This window comes from Nicotiana tomentosiformis, chromosome 8, assembly GCF_000390325.3.
Source record: "Nicotiana tomentosiformis chromosome 8, ASM39032v3, whole genome shotgun sequence".
NCBI classification, from domain to species: domain Eukaryota; kingdom Viridiplantae; phylum Streptophyta; class Magnoliopsida; order Solanales; family Solanaceae; genus Nicotiana; species Nicotiana tomentosiformis.
Window position 1 is genome coordinate 118,533,188 of NC_090819.1, and position 23,744 is coordinate 118,556,931.

Here is a 23,744-nt window from a genome sequence, read left to right on the forward strand (position 1 = left end):
AGAAATAGTAGGATAATATTGCCCAGAAAATTCATTTGTAGCAATATGAAATTTTTCTAAAAAATCTACAAGCATTTTAACATTAGCCCAATCCGCATTTGTAAGGTGCTCATCATCATCACTTACATGAGCATTAAACATTGAGTTTATGGGATTTCTATATTCATATACAACAACTAAACTTTCATACATGTAATTCCATCTAGTTGGACAAGGTTTAGGAACCTTTCTTTCTCTTAGGCCAAATTCATCGCATCTTTTAAAATATTCTTTAAGTCTACTTCTAAGGTTTGAATAAAAAAGTCAATTAAGAGCCATTTTAACCTTTTCAATTTCAACATTTAAAATTCGCATACCATCACCCATAATTAAATGGTAAATATGACAAATATATCTAACATGAAAAATGTTAATAAATGCAGGACTTAGTGTAGTGGTAAGCAAGGCTACAACATTTGTGTTACTAGTAGCACTATCTATTGAAACTGACATTATTTTATCACTAATGCAAAAATATCTACAAATATCCGTAATCGTGCTAGAAATAAACTGCCCTGTGTGACGTGAATTAATTATTCTATAAGCAATAATGCGCTTTTGCATTATCCAATCCTCATCAATCCAATGATTGGTAACAGTAAGTTAATCACAGTCATTACCACTTCTACCAATATCAGTTGTAATAGCAACACGACAATTTATATGAGAAAATAAATGACGCAAATATTGTTCATATTCATGTTTATATTTATAAATATCACTCTTTACGGTTGTGCGAGGAAAACCTTTATAAGTAGGATTATAAACTTTTCTAATATAATGCACAAAGTGAGGGTTAGAAGGAAAACTATAGGGTAAGCACATAACAGTAACCATTTTTGTCAATTCTTCCCGATCTTTTTTTGGATCATAATATAAAATACCACCGGCAACAGTGTTAATTTTCGGTTGAAATTGATTTGACCCGGTACTAAGGTCAGCCTGATTAGGTGCACTTGTCCCCTCAGCCATAAACTAGGAGTGGTTGACTGTTTAATAGTACATACTTATTTAGATATTTAGATATTGTCTTAATCTATATTTTGTATGTGACTATTTCAAAATATACCGAAAATTAACCGAACCATACCAAAACCGAAACCGAAGAGAAACCGAAATGATTGGGACGGTTTTGAAAAGTCCAATTTTGGTTACACACAATAGAATAACCGAAAAATTGGTATGGTTTATATTTTATAAAAAAACCAACTGAACCAAACCATTTACACCCCTAGTTATGGCTTGATACAGCTTGTTCAGACTCATACAGTGTGTAAATGTAAGATTCAGGTCTTGAAAAGAAATTCTGAAGGTTGTAAATTGAATTCCAAGGTTTTTGGGCCGAGATTGAATTAATGATTTTTGTTGTGGCGTGTTGTCGGGCCTATATGGGATAGGGTGACGTGGGATCACCCTGGATACGTGCGTGGTAAGATGGAATAGTGATTTGATGGCTTGGAAATAACTCTTGACACGTTCGAGGATGAACATATGTTTAAGTGGGGGAAAATGTAACGACCCGGCCGGTCGTTTTGAGTATTACAGCCTCGTTCCCCCATTTACTGCTCAATTTGTACTATATAGCTATATTATGACCTATCGGATTAATTAGTTCGGGTCCGGAGAGATTTCGAAATGAATTGAGATACTTAGTCTCGTAATGAAAAGCTTAAGTTGGAAAAGTCGATCGGATATCGACTTATATGTAAATGACATCAGATTTAAATTTTGATGATTCCAATAGCTCCGTAAGGTGATTTTAGACTTAGGAGCGTGTCCATAAAATTATTTGAAGGTCCGTAGTTGAATTAGGCTTGAAATGGCGAAAGTTGAATTTTGGAAAGTTTGACCGAGGGGTTGACTTTTGATATCGGGGTCAGAATCCGATTCTAGAAATTGGAATAGGTCCGTAATGTGAAATGTGACTTGTGTACAAAATTTGAAGTCATTCCGGATTGATTTGATATGTTTCGGCACAAGATATAGAATTTTAAAGTTCAAAGTTCATAGATTTTGATTTTAGGTACGATTTGTCATTTTGATGTTGTGTGATGTGATTTGAGGCCTTGGGTAGGTCTGTGGTATGTTTTAGGACTTGTCAGTGTATTTGGTTGAGGTCCCGGAGACCTCGGATGAGTTTCAGATGGTTAACGGATCAAATTCGGACTTAAAGAAAATGCTGGAACTGCTGCCTCTGAATGTGATCGCACCTGCGAGGGTCTTGGCCGCAGGTGCGGCGGGGTTGGCACAAATGCGGGACTAGGGTTGGCCTAGGGTCTTCTCAGGTGCGGCGAATTTTGCGCAAAAGCGCGACCGCAGATACGGTCGTAGGCATCGCAGAAGCGATCATAGCTGGCCAAGCTGTTCTCACAGAAGCGAGATTTTTCCGCAGAAGCGAGGGTCGCAGGTGCGACCTCTTGTCCGCATCTGCGAAAGTGCTGGGCAGAACCCTATAAGTTTGAGGGTTCATGATATTTCACCATTTTCGGATTTTGGAGCTCGGTTTGGGCAATTTTGGAGAGGAATGTTTTCACACAACTTGGGGTAAGTGTTCTTGACTCCCTTGTGATTATATTCCATGAATCTATCTTCATTTTTAGCAATTGGTTGATTAATTTAAAGAGGAAATTGGGGGTGTTGGCCTAAAGTTCATAATATGAATTTTTGAGTTTTGAACATCGAGTTGGAGTCGGAATTGAGTGGAATTAGTATAGTTGAACTTGTAATTGGATGAGTTGTCAGATTTTGTGAGTTTTGTCGGATTCCGAGACGTGACTTTTGGAGTGTAATTTCGTATTTTATGGGAAATATTAGTATTTTGTTATGGAATCAATTTCTATAATTGTGTGGACTGAATCAAATTAATTTTGACTAGATTCGAGCCGTTCAGAAGTTGACACGCGTAGAATGGAATTTCTGGAGCATTGTTTAGCTTGCTCGACATTGGATTCGTCTTGTTCGAGGTAAGTAACTCTTCTAATCTTGGAGATGAGGGTATGAACCCTGATTATACGTGTTATGTATTTGGTGTTGAGGTGACGCACATGCTAGGTGACAGGCGTGTGGGCGTGCACCGTGTGAATTGTGATTCTGTTATCTCTGTGGTATTGTGTAGTTATTTGAACTTGTCTGAAATCATGAAATCTCTATGTACTAGAGTTATCAAAATGTGATTCATGCTACGAACTATGTTTAGGCTACATGTCTATCCTGTTTGGACCCACCGAGGTCATTTCTTTTGTTAAGTTATCTGCTTTCATTGCATTATATACTCAGTCATAGACATTCATATGCATATCATATCTCAGTCTCTGTTGTTATTTATTGATACATCATATCATCATTTTCAGGCTATTTTCATGACATTGTGAGCCCATGAGAGAGGGACTGGAGAGATTGATGACTAAGTGAGGCCGAGGGCCTAATTGATTATGATATTGATACTGATTTATGATAGCGTTTTGGCTGAAGGAGCCCTTCCGGAGTCTACACACACCCCCAATGGATCTTCCCTGGACATGGATCTTGTCCGAAGTATTATATACCTGGAGATGGATCTTCTCCTCGGGTTGGATTGGCCCTACTCGGTACTGAGTGACTGATGATAAGTTGATGTGTATATTCCGGGATGGATCTTTCCTCGGTCGGATTGGCCATATACAGTACCGAGTGATTGAGCATGATGAGTGGAATGTGTGAGAAAGTGAGATGGAGTACTCTGAGAGTGTGAGTACATGAGTTCATCTCAAAGATACATTGCATTGACATGTACACATGACATACATGCATAGAGCTGTATTTTCCTCATGCTGTATGGTATCAAGTCATTCATGATTTTCTCACACGTGTTGACATATGGGCATAGTGATGCATTTGTTTTACACTGGTTATCTGAAAAAAAAAATGAGACATCTTAATTATCATTGAAAGGTTTCTCGGAAAAATTATTGTTTTCAAACTTACTCATATTTTTGGCAACTTCGGTAAACTATTTGGGTTTTCACTGATGTACTCAAAATGCAGAACTATTTTCAGAAATCATGATTTTGCTGAGCATTTTTATCTCTGAGTTACTTCTTGTATTATTTGCTTTATGTTGTTATGGACTGTTGTTGGCTGTGGGTGTTGGACCCGACCTTGGTGCAAGCTCGTCACTACTTTCAACCTAAGGTTACGTTTGTTACTTATTAAGTACATGGGGTCGGTTGTACTCATACTACACTTCTGCACCTTGTGTGGAGATGTTGGCTATTGGTATTGCTATGTTCGTTGGGAGCTGGATCTGAAGATGTACCTGCGTTCTGATTGTAGCCGCCTCTTGTTCATGGTAGCCTTAGATTCATAAAACTCTGTTTATGTAATTTTCAAACAGATGATGTATTTACTTCATACCAGCTTTGTAAACTCTATTCTTAGAAGCTCATAATTTGTACTACCAATTTTTGGGAAATGTATCAGATTCAGTTATTTCTTTACTTAATTGCTTTATTAGTTGTTATTGGAATTGGTTAGTGGTTAATTGAATTACCTAGCGAGTTGGGTTAGGTGCCATCATGACTAGTTGGATTTTGGGTCGTGACACCTAGACTGGTATAAATAACATGCCACAGGGTAGGCATGTGCAAAGAGTGCTATCACAACTCAAATCGCTAAGTTAACACATAATTAGTAACTACCCGATTTATTCAGGGAATCAGTCTCTTTATAACCTCAAGTATATCCCAGATAGTTCCCAACAAAGGTACGGATACGAGAAACGTTATAATTTTACGCTTAACAGTCAACTCTAGGCATATCATAGCCTAAGCATTCTTCCGAGTATAAATACTTGCTCTGATGCCCGCACATGGGCTCAAACCTCACATATATGTGCACTCATAGCGCGTAGCTATCACAAATAATTAGCGTAACTAGTGCCTCCACTGAGTTTAAATAAAACACTCACCTCAAACAGGCCGTAAGACTGAAACAATATGCTTCGGAGAACTCCCAGTCTCCAAATTCATAGAACACATGAACCACCGTAATTGATCCCAACTCGAGCGCTCGAATGACTAACTCATCTTTCATGCACGATTATCCCACGAGGAATATTTTCATAATTCTTCCGTGCCACATAGCAATAATTTGAATATTAGCAGTCTATCAACCAGGTGAGTACCGCAATACCAATGAATATCCGTAAGTCAAAACACAATGCAACTTTTGAAATGCACACCCTTCTCAGGGATTACCGAGAGTTATAACATTCATCTAAATATCTGAAACTAACCATTCTTTCCAAAATTCATGATCTTCCTTTCAAGAATGAACTGCCACCTTGTACATGTAAATCTAAATCGCGCACAACACACCACATCTATCATGTGAAAAGCACAAGAATCTCATTATAAACTCTGAGTCACCAACAAATTACATACCTTATTAGTTAGAAACCTTTCTCTTGCTTCTTTATAGGAGGAAATCACAATACACAACACGTTCCCCACACCGGTAGAAAATATTCGGCTCAAACCATGGTAGAAACCATCAAGAACACTTTGAAATCCATTTGCACATAACCAAGCTATCAGAACTGAATTCCTCTAACTCGACCAAGCCACGTAGGTCACCAAACCCAAAAATATTGCCACCAAAACATCTGTAAAGTCTCCACATCATAATTACCCAAAAGAACCGAGCATTCCATTACCATACTGGTCTAGCCTACTACCCAGTTGTCCTATTTACTTCGAGTTTCTTCTGAATTACCCTCAAGTTGATACTTCTCATTGTCAGAACTCCACAATCCTTACCCAAAGCTCACTACAAGACATCCTAATATAAAACCACACCGCCCTAAGACCAATAAGCCATTGTATTCTTCTTAAGCACCACAAAGTATCACAACCGAGACACCCACTCTGAAGGACCTTATGTGAATTTAAAATTATTTCTCTTTCCTTTCTTATATTAAAATGTAGAATCCATAGTTATACATAATTATCGCAAGTCCCCACACCATCCAATGTAAATAACCGATTATAGCGATATACGAATCCGAAAAATTTTCAATTACCACATATACATTTTGAATCCATTAGAACCCTCTCGAGAGTCACCCACTTTGCTCAAATCCAAATTGCACTGCCCAAACAGTCCAAAAGACATGTTCCCCATTAGCACAATAACACCCAAAGAAGTAACCCTGCCTTAATACTACCAATCAAATTCATACTTCGTGTGCACTACATCCTTCAAATAATAAATTAATCATTCCATGATTTTTATATACTCATAAAGTGCAATATAACCTATATTCATGAATTTCTTCACTCGAGTCATCCTTGATCTCAATCTCTGCAAGTCATAATCGATTCACATGTATGCCTCAAACCGAAACCAGTACACCACATAACCATGAAATCAAATCGTCAATAACATGCTCCCCTATTTGGCTCAAATCTATAGAACAAAACATTCCATAACTCACAATATCCATACTTTATTACTGCCATAATACTGCAGTCAGTTCAACGAAAATTTTTCACAAGCTTAGGTAACACAAACCATAAAATACCTCAATCATCCGCTAAGTTCGCATTCATTCTCTTGACACTCAAGTCAACTTTCTCAACCAGATTCAAATTCAAATCTCAACATATACACTCCGATGGTGGAAAAGAAACTGTCCACTCAACATTATAAGGAGCACACCTACGCAGATTACTCCGTAGGAGATAACCCAGCTGCTTAGCCTCAAATTGGCATCTTATTATACCCTTTCGCATCTGTAATTACTACGCAATCACTTAATCTTTCTGAGTCCAAACTCATTAACAAGACATGGGAATTTAATTTGTCCCACAATTTAACAACGTAAAAGATCCTTCAACACATTCATACTCGAGACTATACGTCAAATCAAGACAGACACCAAGCACCCTTTTTTTCCATCAAAAGAAAAATACTTCTCGTCACATTCAAACCATCTTAACACATCCCGCAATCACATCATACTTATCCTATAGCCATTTAACCTCACATCGAGCCACAAATTATTCTCGTAGGGATATTACCGGATATATGAGTCCAAATACACAAGTTCTCACAATTGAAACTGCCGAGTCTAAGCTGCGGTCTAAACCTGGCCTCCAGTCCTCTAGACTGGTCCATCACCAAAACAAAGAATGTACATCACGAAACTCGTTCATGGAATCATAAGCCAGCGATGCACAACTGATACTGAGCACTCATATGCGTGGAAGGAATTCAAAAAATTATGTTTCAAGCTCAATCAATTCCGCACGATAAAATACAAGAAAGTGAACTTTTCCTAAGGGTTCGGCAACCTCTCGAAGATAAGTACAGACGTCTCCGTACCGATCCGCAAGATTCTACTAAACCTGCTCATGGCTCGTGAGACCTATGTAACCTAGTAATACCAACTTGTCACGACCCAAAATCCTATCCCGATGTGATGGTACCTATCTCAATACTAGGCAAGCCAAAAATATCAATAACCCACAATTTCTTTTAAATATGAAAAACATGATAATTAAGTTTAAGAGAAAATCCCATAAATACTGGATATAAATACACTCCCAAAATTCGGTGTCACTCAGTATATGAATATCTAAATGATAACAAAGTTTGACTGCTAAAAATATTGTCTGAAAATATAGAACAATACAAAAATTGAAAGGAAAGAGAGTCAAGGTCTGCGGACGCCAAATAGCTACCTCGACAATCACCAACATATAAAACTCCGAGAACTAGCAACCGCTGTGTCCAGTACTAGTACCTGGATCTGCATACGAGGTACATGGTGTAGTATGAGTACAACCAACTCAGCAAGTAACAATACTAAATAAAGAACTGAAAGTAGTGACGCGCTTCACAGTTGAGTCCAATTACAGTAATTTCCAACATAATAAGGTAGGCATGCTTTTAAGTTCAACATTTAAGGCCAAAACAGTAATTTCATGTCAAGTTCAACTGAATCATAAGATAATACCTCTAAGAAATTTCCAAAATAATGATATATGACAGCTGAAGTGCAACAGTAATGAAATCAAATGCATCCTCTCAGGACTACATTCACTCAGCCATTCCATTCACTCAACACTCAGCACTCAACACTCAGCACTCAACACTCCACAGACAACTCATGTGTTGCACGGACAACTCACATGCATAGTATCAATATCTGGATCCGCACGGATAACTTACGTGCTGCACGGACAACTCACCTTCTATAGTATAATATCTGGATCCGCACGGACAACTCACGTGTATAATATATGGATCTGCACGGATAACTCACGTGCTACACGGACAACTCACATGATGCACGGACAACTCACATGCTATAATATAATATCTCACAATCAAGCCCTCGGCCTCACTCAGTCATAAATCTCTCCAGTCTCTCGGGATCTCAATGATCATGTAAATCAGCCCAAACAATAATAATATGATGCATCAATAATGAACAATAGAGACGGATAAAATAAACAAGTAAATAGTGACTAAGAACAAAACAACAATTTAGTAGATAATTCAACATGTGCACGGCCTCTGTGGGTCCCTACAGTGCTAACACATAATCTAAACATGATGTGTGGTTCAATTTCTCTACTACATGGAGAATGTACAGATAATAATAGATTATTCAACTACACAGTTCCATGGAATTTGACCAAATCACAATTCCTACGGTGCAAGCCCACACGCCTGTCACTTAGCATGTGCGTCACCTCAAAATCAATCATATAACACATAATCCAGGGTTTCGAACTGTTACTTACCTCGAACTGTGTAATTCATTATTCTGCTATGCTTTTGCCTCGCGAATCGACCTCCGAACGCTTCAAATCTAGCCACAGTTAATTCAATTCAGTCAATACTAACTATAGGAATTAGTTCCATGTGAAAATACTAATTTTCCAACAAAATCCGAAATTTAACTCAAAAATCGCCCATGGGAACCACGTCTCGGAATCCGACGAAACTCATAAAATTTGACAACCCATTCAATTACGAGTCCAACCATACCAATTTTATCAAATTCCGATTACAACTCGACCTCCAAATCTAAAATTTTTGTTCTTGAAAAGTTTTGCAAAAATCTTGATTTCTTCCATTTAAATCCGAAATAAATGATGAATATAACCATGAATTTATGAAATATAATCACTTTTGGATATATGACACTTACCCAAGTCGAAGTCGTGAAGAAATCCTCAAAATCACCCAAGAACCGTGCTCCAAAAATCCAAAATGAAATGAAGGAAATGGTCATTTTTGGTCCTTAAGTTGCTTCCCATCCATCACTAAAAGTCCATTTTCCGTCACTAAAAGTCCACACCAGAACTTGCTTGCACCAGCAGTTATTGTTTTCACTAAAAAAGCTCTAACTCCATCATACGTACTCGAAATTTGACGATTCTTATTCCTATGAGTCAAAAATAATAATACGAACCTAGTCGTTTAATCGAAACTCAATTCGAAGCTCATTTTCTCAATGTGATACCAATTTCGCTCGTTAAACAATTAACTCATGTTTCGCGCTAAAAACCCAATCGCGACTTGATGAAATTAGACCAAACTTTCCAGATCACTCCTATAATTCATTATCAAAATCTCGAAAATCTCGAAATCAAATTTCGATCTCTAGAACTAAAAATGGACCTTTGGATCATTACATGCTTGTGCTCAAAACACCAAACTCTCCCAAAAACTCTTCCAAAACTCATTCGAGCCCATGGGACCCCAACCAAGTACATTAACAAGTCCCATAATATGACACAAACTTAGTCGATACCTCAAATTATATTGAACAATACTAAACCACGAATCGCACCCCAATTCAAGCATACTCAAAACTAACAAATTCCAAATTCTACATTCAATGCCGAAACCTATCAAATCAATTTCGATTGACCTCAAATTTTGCATACAAGTTATAAATGACATAACGGAGTTATTCCAATTTCCAAAATCAGATTTCAATCCCGATATCAAAAAGTCAACTCCCCAGTCAAACTTCCAAACTTAAATTTCCTATTTTCGCCATTTCAAGCCTAATTTAGTTACGAGCCTCAAAATAAATATCGGGACACACTCCTAAGTCCAAAATCACCATACAGAGCTATTGAAACCATCAGAATTTCATTCCAGGGTCGTTTACACATAATTCACCATCCAGTCAATTATTTCAACTTAAGCTTCCAAAACAAGAATTGTTCTTTCAATTAACTGCTGAATCATCCGAAAATCAAACTTGACCACCCTCGCAAGTCATAATACACATTTCAAAGCTGATCGAGATCTTAAGCTACTGAACGAAACACTAATTCTCAAAATGATAAGTCGAGTCATTACAGTAACTTAATATTTTGTTTCACTAGAGTTATTATGATATGTAAATCGGGTCAACATTTTGAAGTCCTTGTCCCTTCAGAAACCGACATGTAAAAAGAGACACACTCGTATATGATATTTTACCACCTTCAATTATTGGAGTTTTCAATTATTTTTTAGAATACTTCGTTTGGTGTTATTTTGTTCTCTTCATTTTTTTTTTTTGCATTCTCTGCTTTTTGACTATTTTCTTCTTCTTCTTCTTCATTTTCTTTTTCATATTTCATATGTCTTTCCATGAAAAATTTCCAGAATTTTAGAACTTCCTTATTATGTCATCTAAAGAATAGTAGTAATTAATTACTAGAAAACATATACTTCTCATTACTTCTTAAATTTGTACAAGAAGCATACATCCCTTGTCCAACAATTTCAAGCTGAAGGACTAGGCAAAACACTAGGACTAGGCAAGCAACTAGGTCTAGGAAAATTAAATTCTCTATTCAGATTAAGACTACTCAAATCTTTCCCCTTACTATTGTACAATTTTTTGATATTAGTCCTTTGTTCAGTCAACAACTTAACAAGGCTTCTCTTTGCATTTGGTCTAAATGATTCATTTGATCCCAAATACCCATCCACCAAATGCAAATATGCTTCCAAATCATGGCAACATGCGACATCTGCATCTGGTTTCAAAAATGGAGATTTTGTTGTGTCAACTCTTAATTCAGTTCCAACATGTGAATATGCCCATGGCATACTATTGTCAAGCAAATTTAACACCCCTGCAGCTCCTTTTTCCCTTAGTTTTTTGTCTAGCGCTTCACTCACAAACATTCCTGGAACTTTAGTAATCACATCTTGTTTGTTCACGATACGTAAGACCTTAACATTTTTCGATTCGAGTCGATTGGCAAAGCCTTTGTTGCCTACTCTAGGACCTCCAAATGTAAAAACAGCAACTGGTGGTGAATCTGGTGTACATGTACTAATATCATCTGCTACTAATAAAGCTAAAGCAGCGCCAAGACTATGTCCTGTTACTGTTATACTTAGAGTCTCACCTTTGTACATTTCAATGAGTCTTTTCACTTCATTCACCACAGATTCAGCTAAGCTTGGAATTTTATTTCCACCCGTTTGGTATAAGCTCAAAAACCCACATTCAACTTTTGGTTGTCCTTCAACTGAATCATTTTCCCCTGGCATTTGAACTAGCACGTCGCGAAAATTTTCGCCCCACTCTAGACACGTGGCAGTACCACGTAACGCGATGACAATATCCCTCCTTCCCATTCGTTGGATCTCGGCCTTGTCGTCGCACACGGCGACGTACCCGATCCAACTAGATCTTTGGGTCATCCACCCAAGATCCGGTGCCACGTCATCCACCCACTTTGGCAGGCCAACGGATGACGTGGCATACAAGCTCTTAGTCACCTTGTAAGACCGGTCGGGTAACGACACGTTCCTCGCCACGTCAGGATTTTCTTTTTCTGACGTGGCGGGGTCGGAGTGGAAACAATGGTAAGCTGCTTGAATAAACTCACCATATCGGACTAACTCTCGCCGGAGATTCTCATCCAATGGATCAACAAGTCCTAACCAATCTTTGCAACCGTGGTACTCTCTCCACCTACTCCCAAGATTATTTCTAGGAGAATATTCCATTGATTTTGATGATAACATCCTGTGTAATTTAACCAAATGTCTAGGAGAATATTCTTCAGCTGCTTTCATTTCTGGCCAAATTCTTGCCAAATTTAGCCCTTCCAACATATTCCTTCCCCTGTTTTCCCCTGTTTTCCTCTGTTTTGTTTCTTGAATAATTGGCTCTGCTGAATCCATTGGATGTGGCTGAGATTGCTTTTGTAAAAGCTTTTCAAGATTTGAAAGATGTTTTTTTGTCATCTCTGTTGTAGAAGTTGGTGGTGCTGCTACTGTTTTTAAACATTGTACATTTACAACAGTAGCTCTAGGCATAGGGTTTAATGGAGATGATCCATTACAGTACTTGAAACTGGATCGCCGTGCCTGAAAAAAATGAACATTAGTTGCCGCTGCAACCTGCATGATTTTTTTAGAGAGAGAGAAGATGAAAGTTGTGTGATTTAGAGAGAGAAAAAGTCAATGAGTTAAAATTAGCTGAATTATTATGAGAAGAAGAAGAAGAAGCTGCAGTTGTTGGTTGGAATTAGATGGTTTAAAGTGTTTGCTGAGGTATATATAGAAGATAATATTTCAAGAAAAAGGGTTTAAGGAGTATTGTTTGAGATATATTTACGGAAAAACCATAGGAGAATTATTGAGATGAGGTTGAATGAGAGGGTAATTGTGTAAAGAAGTTAACTAATTGACTTCTATGATTAACTGCTTGAATTTAATGTCCGAAAAGTCTGCTTACAACGTTACACGGTTACGTAAGTGATTAGACTAAAATACCCTTCAGGCTTTAGTATGGTATTTTGACATTTAAATGTCAAATATGCCCTTCGCGGTTGACTAGAGACTTCAATTTATCATCGACTTTTCTTTTTTATAGTTCATGTTCACACCTTTTGTTTTCGAATTTGACAAAATACTAGGTTGATATTTTGTTTTCTGTCCATAAATGTATTTGTCCTTTTTTTGAAAATCTAAATATGCTTCCTTGAAAATAAACATATCACATCAAAGTAAATGCCTCCCAAACAATTTTTAGTCTCTCACTCTCCCTTGATTACAGCATAGTAATTTTTTTGTTTAAAACCGATTATTTGTTATTGGGGGAAACTACAATAATTATAAGTTGGGTATGTACTTTAATTTCTTTATTTTTTTTTAAAATTTAGAATTTGTAACTAGGAATTATGGAGGGAAAAAGGACTACTAGTAGCTCCTGCATTATTCCTCTTTAAATTGATATTCCTCACCCTTGTCATGCCTTCCCACTTTTCATTGAAGCCTCACCTAACCTAAGAGGAAAAACAGAATAATTCAAAGCTATATTTCATTTTCTCCAACAAATTAAAAAGGAAGAATTGTCTTTGTAAATTTCAGTTTTTGTTTTTTTTGGTGGCGAAAGCCATATATGTTGTCGTGGTTTCAACTTTCAAGTTTAATCTGCATGTCAAAGTCATAGCTCAGGAGGATAAGGGCATTGTAATATGGTCAGAGGGAAACAAAACCCTTTTGCTGGAGTTGATGAAGTAAAAATGTTTGAATCTTGAAAAATCTTTACAAGCTAGGAATTGAATTTCAAAATTATTCAAGTCAAGTATTTTGTACGTGGCTGCAAATTAGGCATGCAATAAAGTGCATGGTTTCCTCTTTTACAAGATACGGCTGATCATTCTCTCTTTTTCCCCTTCATTAGGCTTTTTAACTCTTAAATTTCTAATGTAATGCTGCTTCCAATGAGCTTCTGAAAAAAGAAGGTGGTCGTATATTTTGAATGTTATATATATATCTGGTCCAATTGCACTTTATGTTGCTACTTGTTCATTTGAATGTTGAAACTCTCGATTAGTGGTGGAAAAATGGATATAAAAAATTATTTATTTATATTATTCACTAAAAATGGGTTGGATAATGATTTTTTTAAAAATTAGTCAAATATGGAGAAGATCTATATCATCCACTTAAAAAATGGATAACCAATAGATTTAACTTATATTTGCAACGACCCAAATTAGGAGTTTCTCAAATTAGCGAGACTAGAAATTCTCCGAAAAGTGATAACATTCAAGAAGTCACGAATAATATGGATATTCATATTAATCATTGGTTAACCCATTTTTAATCCGTATTAATATGATCAGATCGTATATTTTGTCCGTTTTTACATTATTTATTTTCGATCCACCCATATCCGATTAGACCTGTCCATTTACCACCTCTACTCTTTGATGATCGAGTTGGCGCCGCTAATTAGATTGCTTCTTTATAAATTATTGGAATAGTCATCGTTCATTCCTTCTCTTCTCAAAAAATGTACATTTTATCGAAGAGTTTAACTTATTCATGAATCATGGTGATGGTGCAAATTTCTTTGTGTCATCAAATGTAGATACATTATAAGTAAGTAGCTTTTTATAATAGTTATAAATTAATAATCTAAAATTGAATAAAATCAATTAATAATTTATTATAACTTATTAAAATTCAGTTATAATGTAAGTTTTTTTTGTAAAGTCAGGATATATGAGTTAAATCCTTTATCTAAACAAATACGATGCAAGTTACTTCTTTTCTCTCTCAAAAATTGCAAGTACTAATGTTGATCCAATTACAAATTAAAGGCTTAGAACACAAGACGTGGTAGAGTGCTAGCGAACTAACTAACTAACTAACTAACTAACTATATATATATATATATATATATATATATATATATAATTATTTATGTATACCGATTAAAAAAAGTAAACATTAAATCCGACTGCTTAAAATTTATTGGAACAAAAATTGTTTCTCGCCAATTTTTCTTTTTAGAGTGGGCAAGACTTGTTGGTAGATCTTGCATTATTGGGGAAGTCAACTCCACTGTGAAAATAAAGGAGTAACTTTTTATAGTCTATTAATATTGCCCGTAAACAGACGTACACTATTTGCATTTTTCACGTTTTTACTTTGGTAGAAATACATGGCCACACAATTAAAAAAATCTTAATGTAAGGTTCCATCAATATCCTTGCCAAAGCACTATATATAGAATTGAATTATTCAGCGGACATATCCTTTGGTTCAAGTAAGTGGTCGAAGAAACCCTTTCATAATCATTCTTGTTGAGAAAGTGCATGGCCTTTTTAATTAATGTTCACTTAGTGTGCGTTTGGACATAAGAATTGTATCATTCCTAAATAGGAAAAAAAAAAATTCAAATCAAAATGATATTTGAAATTTAGAGTTGTGTTTGGATATGCATATAATTTTGGGTTGTTTTTGAAGTTTTGTGAGTGATTTAAGTGAAAATTTTCAAAATTCATTTTCAAGTGAAAATTAAAAATTTTATGAACAAACACTGATTTCGAAAAAAGTGAATTTTTCTTTAAAAAAAGAAATTTTTTTATGTCCAAACAGGCTATTAAAATGCCAAAAAAGAGAAGTGCCTCAGGCATTATATAGATATACCTTTTAAAGATTCCCACTAGCACTTTCTGTGTATTCATCATCATATCTTTTCACTTGATGGAGAAGAGATTGCACGCCAATGAGCACTTCTACGGTTTGAGGTTGACTCTTTAACTATTTCTTTACAATTTCACTTTTTAACTTTGGGTTGGAGAAATAATGGGTGGGGAAATTGAGTAAGTGTTCCATCTTCACTTAGTTTTATAAATAGCACTTTTATTTCACGTGGTAGAGTTTTATAAAGTTTTACTATTAATTAAATGAGATGTTTAAGGAAGCTGTTTTTCTTGTTTTACAAATCCTCTTAATATTAAGAGAAATATCTTACTTAAGGAGAGTATAAACTTTGCAAAAATAGATATCAAGCAGAGATATTATCTATATTTATATTTATCTATGTCTATATTTCTATATTATCAGAGGCGGAGCTAGAGATTTAAGCGTGTGAGTTCTAATTTTTAAAATAAAATACTACTTTCAGCGGGAATCAAACCCCTATCTTTTCCGGCGAACCCACAACATTTTCCCATTGAATCAAGACCTCTTTTGTTATTGGGTTCGGCAGTATATATTATATAGATTTAGTAAATATTTCAATATAAATACAGAGTTTCGGAAAAAGTCACTGGGTTCGCCCGAACCCACACCCACTACTGTAACTCCACCCTTGTATATTATTATTATAAAAGTATGAATATAATGTTGGTTGACCAAAATATCCTTAAACTATTGAATAACTTTGGATAAAAGTGTAATATTACCCTAATCCAAATTCGCATGAACTTCTAATTCTAAAACAAATTAAACTTCTCCACAATATGTTCCAACTATGCTTTGAAGTTCCAGACCATACTAATTCCATAAACTAGAAGAACTCTTTAATTTGAACCGACATCTTACCACTATATGAAACTTTCGTTGCTTAATCAATTCTTTAACAATGCTTTATACCAGCATGCACTAAGATTAGCTTTATAGAGGTAATTTGATTTTATTCATCACATGAATTCTCTCTTTGAAATCTATTCTATGTATCTACCTCAACGAAGAATAAACTATCCCTTTTTGTTATTGTATTGAAAAAAATTAGTTTCTTTCAACAAAAAATGACCGAGCTTAATGAAATACCTATTGCGAAATCTTTGGTTACGTTGCCCAATTACATTCTTTTATAATAGGTTGTATCAGCCATTGACGTGCTCGAAATCACGTTTATTTAAATAGCAGAACTTTTTCATGCTCTATATATTTCCTTCACTAACAAAAATTGTCTGTCTTTATAATTAGAATTTTGAGATTATCATACCTCTATCCATTTTTTAAATTTTAATTCTTGTAGATGAACAGATGTATGGAACGCGTAACGTAATTAGCAAATCTTTTCTCCCATTTAAACTAATTAGCAAATTGATTATGCCTTTCCAATAATTTCTAAGAAATAATTTTCCTGTCACAAAATTAATAGAAAAGGCTACAGAAGTAAATTAATAATTGCTAAGTACATAATTTTATGTCTTTCCTTTTGTCGGTCTAAAGGCTGTTCATCTATTTTTGTTATTGTTCTTTGAATAAAGAGATTTCTAGGAAAACAAAAATCTAATATGCTATTTTTTGTGTTCCTTAATTGCGGACCACAAATATAAAAACATGAATATAATATTGATGGATAAAAATTTCCCTTTTATATTATTTTTAACATAAATTTGTAGGTTATTTTGTCAAAATAACATAGATCAAATTCTTACAAAATACTATTTCTGGTTGAAATAAACTTCTTACTAGAAAATTAGGTTAGCCGTAAGTTGGGTCTTTCAGAGACCGTTTTCTTATTTTATGTCTTATTTTATTTATTGTTTTTATTTTTTTGCAAAGCAAACAATAACTAAAACAATAAAACAATAAAAAAAAAATACTAAAGTAAAACAAATTATTATTCCTATCCAAGTCAAAATTGTAACTAACTCATTGTTTATTATTAATTGTAACCAACATATTTTTTATTATGCGAAAGCTGAGATATTTTTTTATATAAACAAATTCACGTAGAATAAAATTGTAATATCAAAAGCTTTAAATGAATAATAATCGAGTTTTTAAAAATTTATAGTAATTTTGTTTCATTAAAGATGCAATTCCATATTGAATAAAATTGTTATATTTCAGATTTTATTCAATACTTAGGAATTTTAATTCAACATATCAACTTACAATTGTTAGTTTGACTACAATTGTAATATTTATTATTTATTATAAAAATAAAAATACAAGATATTTTCCTAAACCAACGTGGCAATTTCGAAACGTGGCAGTGTTGTTTTAGATTTTAAAGGATATTTTAATTGGGGAACGAAATTACAGGTAACTCTCCCCTAGGGTTATCTTACTTTTTTTTGGATAGTGTCTCGAGATGTTTAGACAATTGGTAAATTTTCCTAGAGAATACCAATTACTCATAATTTTTTAAGTTATTTAAAACACCAATAGATTATTGATTTTAAGGAAAGTAAAGGAAACGATTGAAACTACAAAATAAGAAATCCTTTCTAGATTAACCAAGACCATTCTGCTAAAGTGAAATATTCGATATTAGTTTTTCATTATAAGATCTTGAAAAATTATTTTAATATAGTCACAAAAACTTAAAAATCTTGAGATTGAATAAGCAATAGGGTAATTTATATTCAACAATCAAATTTATTATATTACTTATTAAATAAAAATATTATAATTCTAACAAAATATCTATACTTAATATAATACTGAAAAAGAAAATTTTGACAAATTGTTTGACTCACTGAGTGTTTCAGGACGTACCCTCGGCTGAAGATACAGATAAAAAGAATTTTTTTTATCTCTATTTGGTTAAACGACTGCGGATAAGGCACATTTAATATTTATATTCAATTTGTTTTTAACTTATTACTATGAACCATGTCAAAGATCCCTCTTCATTTAAAGACTTACATACTACTAATGGAAGAAAGTCTCAAAAATTTAAAGAAATTGCAGATGAAAGAAGGTTACTTGAATTAAATAATAGCATTTCAGAATACTTAGGTGAGGTAGTCTTGGATCTTCAAAATACTTTGAGCTCTCCGAAATTTATTTATAACTATATTCGTGCAGTGATCCAACAGACTTTAGAAAGTTGTGGTAACATATTATGAAAGCATATCAAACAACTTTAGAAATTAGAAGAATAAATGACAGTTCATCAAATAATTAGTTAATTATTCTTAGAGAGTACGAGCAAGTTCTTTAAAACAACACGATGCACCTAATCTTCATCAAAGGCTAGATTTCATCAGATAGAGAAATAATTAAGGAAAAAAATCATAAAATATATGTGAAAAATTTCAATGCATAATAAAAAAACTAAACCCTGATCAAGGGCAAGTTTTCAAGACGATATTATAAAAAGTTAACTTTTGTGGAGGATAATTATTCTTTGTCGATAGACTTGAAGGGACAGGAAAGTGTTCCTATATCGTTCTTTGTATGCAAATAAGGAGGCGTAACAACGTTAGCAATAACAATAAGTGGTGTAACAAAAGCGATTTTACCGCAATTGTACGACTCCCTCAAGATTTGACAAAGCTCTTTAAAAACTGAGACAACTATCATAAATAAGAAAAAGTAGAGTGATGTTGCTAAATTAACAAGAAATACAAAATTAATAATCTGAGGTGAAGCACCTATGGTGAAGCATCAAACAATCAAAATAGTTATCATGAGATCTATAGTTATTTGGGATCAAATCCCTAACCCTAACTGACTTTAGGTGAGTATCTAAGAGAGAGAGAGAATTAGGAAGAGACTTGTCTCCAATATGTGTTAAAATGAAAACTTGCACCAAATATTTATTCTCTTCTACTTATATACATGTGTTGTGTCTAACCGACTATTCTAACTAATTGACTAAGCATACAACTAAGATAATTAATAATGCCAGCACAATGACAGCTGTCACTTGATTATAATTCCATTCTTATTAAGATCGATAGATATAATAGATGTCGATGAACCATTTGTGTAAGAAAAATATTTTTTGAAGATGATTTATGTCAAGTAGTACTAGCATTAGTTTCAGAACTAACGTGAATAGACTATAAATACTAACTTAATAAAATCATACTTATAGCATCAAATAGACGTCTAACAACAAAATGCGAGCAAGAACATATTCAACATCCGGTGAGTTCAACTTGCTTCAAATGAAGACGAGCGTACAATTAGATATGACTTTGTCCTTCTCTAATCAGTTGGTCTAAGTCCAATGGTAATAGTAGTGTTGGAGAGTACTTAATATACTTCCATCATTAAATAAAAATACAAGTTATTCAAAATAAGATTGAAAAAGCTATCTAAATTAGCAAAAATAAATATATCGATCAACTAAATAAGATGTTGATTGTCAGTCTTTTTACTTGTACGTAAGTCTTTAAGAAATTAATTTGTTGTACTTTCATATAAATATTTTGTTAGGATCGGGAACCCGGATAATGCGGAATATAACCAAACAACGGTATAATGATAATAACAAAGACAATGAAAGTTGATAACAACGATAATTAAAGTAGATAAATAAGACATAAATTTAACGTGGTTCGGTCAAAGTGACCTACGTCCACAAGTGGAGAGGAGCAATTTACTATAACAATAAGAGTACAAAATTAGAGTAAACACTCTAATTAATCCCAAATACCCTAAGAGAATAACCTTACAAGATCACTCCAAAGAAAGGGTTCACACAAGTGCTTCCCAACACTAACTCTCATACAAAACACTCTTAATAAAGGAAGAAAGGAAGAAACAAGAATTGAAGACAAGTCTTGTTGGTATATCTAAAATGAACTAATTGCCTTCCATTTTATAGGCAAAAAAGTCTTGGTCTCTTAGGTGTAAAAAAAGAGATACAACTTGTACAAATAATGTCCATCATATAATGCAATATTTTTGGGTCTTAAAGATTATTGTCAACAAAGTCTACACTTTGCAAAGATACTTCTGCTTATGTGAGATGAAGTTCATTAGCCAAAATATTTATCATAATTGTATATTTTGTACGCAAATCGTTAATAAAATTAAATTATTGTACTTTTTTATAAATATTTAAAGATTTACGTGCAACGCACGTACATATAAACTAGTAAAATATAATAACTCGCATGAAAAGTAAAAGAATGATCCAGTATTCATCAAATTTTAAATTGCGTACCATTGACATTCGGGAATTTCTTAATTATTAAAAAAAAAACGGATGAAGATTGGAGTGATTATTGGTGGAAGTTATTAAGTACAATAAAAATGCAATTTTGTTAATGGTTTTCGAATGGAAGCTTTCTGTTAAAGCGATGGAGCTGCAAAGTGATATGTATTATACTACTTAATACAATTATTATTATTATTATTGAAAACTGCAATGGAATAGTATAGTTTGAGATTAGATCTAGGCAAGAAGAATAAGTTTCTAGGATCTTGTGATGATGGGACTGATCTTTAGGATCATGTCTTTGGAGATGACATCCTCAAGATTTAGGATAAGATTTTTCATCCTTTTAAAAGTAATGGAAATATATTTGTCCGTACTAAATGAAAAAGATTAATCGTAAACTTAATTAACAGCTATTCTGTTTAATTATATCGTTTCTTTAATTTCCCCTCCTTTGACTACGAAAATTAATAGAGAGAATTATCGCCAATGTATTATGAAAGTGAAGGTGAATCAATTGTTAAGCTATGGTGTGATGACCCAAAAGCTCATCTTATGATTTAGAACTCGAATCTGCACTCTTAAACCTTAAAAATCTCATTTTTACCCTCCTAGATTTGTGTGCGCAGTCCGGGCAGGTTTTCAGAAAGCTTTTATGTTGAAAACTAACGAAAATAAGAATTTTTGCCTTAAAAATTGATTTTTGTTAACTTCGGTCAACAGTTTTGGTAAACGGGCCCAAATCCATATTTTGACGGTCCCGGTGGGTCCGTATTGAATTATGGGACCTCGGCATATGCCTAGAATCGAATTCGGAGGTCCCTATCTCAAGTTATGAATTTTTGATGGAAATTAAAAGTCTAAAAATTAATTATTTTTAAGAATTGATTGATGTTTGGCATTGTTAGTACCGGGTCCGTATTTTGGTTCCGTAGTCCGGTACAAGTTCATTATGATATTTAAGACTTGTGTGTGAAATTTGGTGAGAAACGGAGTTGATTTGACATGATTCGGACGTCCAGTTGGGAAAATAGAAATTTTAAAGTGTTCTTGAGAATTTCATTCGATTTGGTGCTAAATTCGGAGTTCTAGGTGTTATTTTGGCGATTTGATCGCGCGAGCAGGTCCGTATGATATTTTTAGACCTGTGTGCATGTTTGGTTTGGAGCCCCGAGGGTTCGGGTGAGTTTCGGATAGGCCATGGGATGATTTGGACTTTGGAAATCTAGTTTTTCTGCAGAGTCTGTGTTCTGGCATGTCCTTCTTCACGTTCGCGAAGGTACTCTCGCGAACGCGAAGAGTAAACCGGGCAGCTGAAGTTTTCTTCTTTGCGAACGCGAAGTGATGGGGCACTTACCCTTCGCGAACGCGAAGCATGTGGGGACCTGGGGGTGGTTGGTCGTTGCTTCATCACAAACGCGATGCCATGTCTGGTGAACGCGAAGGCCAGGGGGGAGTGATCATCGTGAACGCGAGCTGGGTCTCGCGAACGCGAAGGCTTGGTAGCAAATACCCTTCACGAACGCGATGAACACTGTCACCCAACACTTAACCGAATCTAAAAACGGGATTTTAGCCAAAAAAATTCATTTTTCTCAAAAACCAAACGGTGAAAGGCGATTTTTCAAGAGTCATTTCTTCCCCAAATTGTTGGTAAATGATTCTAAACCATTTTTTTTTTCCTATTACCCATTACATTTCTTGAATTTTCAACCTAAAATCTAGAGTTTTTATGGTAGAATTAGGGGTTAGGGTAGAAACTAGGAATTTCGGGAATTTGGGGTCGGATTCCAAAACCAATTATATATTCGGGCTCAGGGATGAATGGGTAAAAATATTTTGGTCCGAACCTCGGGTTTTGACCAAGCGGGCCCGGGGTCGAATAATTCCTTTAGCAATATTTGATATTATTGAGTCATTTTTGAATAGATACGAGTGGTTTGAGGTGAATTCCAAAGGAAAAACTGTGATTGAGAATTAAGTGGCTTTCGAAGCGAGGTAAGTGTTGTGTCTAACCATGACTTTAGGGAATTAGAAACCTTAGATTTCTTGCTAAGTGAAATCTATGTGAGCGGCGTATATGTGAGGTAACGAGTACTTATGCGCCGCCAAATTTACCTATTTTTCCATGTTTCTCTGTTTTTTTTATATTGTCATTTCCTATGTCAAATTGCTACGTGTTATGCTAGTATTGTTCAATATATCGTTCTTTTCATGTTTACGGATTTTCTAGTGATAATTGAATTTTTATTTCGAAGTTGAGATTGATATTATGGAACCAAATATTGAAGTAAGGTTTGTACTTATTATTCTATCTCCCTATTGTTATTTATGCATTTCATTATGGTAAGGGAGAGTGTTAATGCACGAAGGGTAATGCCGTGCCATATTGTGAGTGTTAATGCACGAAGGGTGATGCCGTGCCATATTGTGAGTGTTAATGCACGAAGGGTGATGTCGTGCCATATTGTGAGTATTAATGCACGAAGGATGATGTCATGCCATATTGTGAGTGTTAATGCACGAAGGGTGATGCCGTGCCATGATATGGGAGTAAAAGCACGAAGGGTGATGCCGTGCTGTTTCTATTAATTTTATGGTGAGATTGAGAGTAAAAGCACGAAGGGTGATGTCGTGCATTTTTTCTTATTGTATTCACTATTCCTGTTGATTCATGGTATGTTCACTGTTCCGGTGATCATTCTGTTGTAGTTCTTTATCTTGTATTTTTCCTTAGTATGTTTCCCCTCCCGATATTTTCTGTTTAGTTCTTCATTCCTGTTATTTGCATATACACTGTTAAATTGTACATGTTGATTTATAGGTGCCTTGCCTTAGTCTCGTCACTACTTCGTCGAGGTTAGGCTCGACACTTACCAGTACATATGGTCAGTTGTACTAATGCTGCACTCTGCACTTTCTGTGCAGATTTTGATACCGGCTCAGGCTGATCGAGAGTTGCTACTGGTCCGCTGTCCGAAGACTCAAGGTAGATCTGTCGGCGTTTACAGACCTTGAAGTCCTCGTCTATCTT

The 23,744-nt window shown here is 34.8% G+C and overlaps 1 protein-coding gene across 1 annotated transcript; it reads right to left on the reverse strand.

Annotated features, from left to right (window-relative positions):
• Nucleotides 1-10,743: 10,743 nt before the first annotated feature.
• Nucleotides 10,744-12,594, reverse strand: LOC104100579 (phospholipase A1-Ibeta2, chloroplastic-like). Its single transcript, XM_009607837.4, has one exon. The coding sequence runs from the start codon at nt 12,457-12,459 to the stop codon at nt 10,816-10,818; it is 1,644 nt and encodes a 547-aa protein (XP_009606132.1). The 5' UTR covers nt 12,460-12,594; the 3' UTR covers nt 10,744-10,815.
• Between the last annotated feature and the right edge of the window lie 11,150 nt (nt 12,595-23,744).

Excerpts from the sequence above, each read along its gene's own strand:
- LOC104100579 (XM_009607837.4), bottom strand. The coding sequence starts at position 12,459 with ATGCAGGTTGCAGCGGCAACTAATGTTCATTTTTTTCAGGCACGGCGA.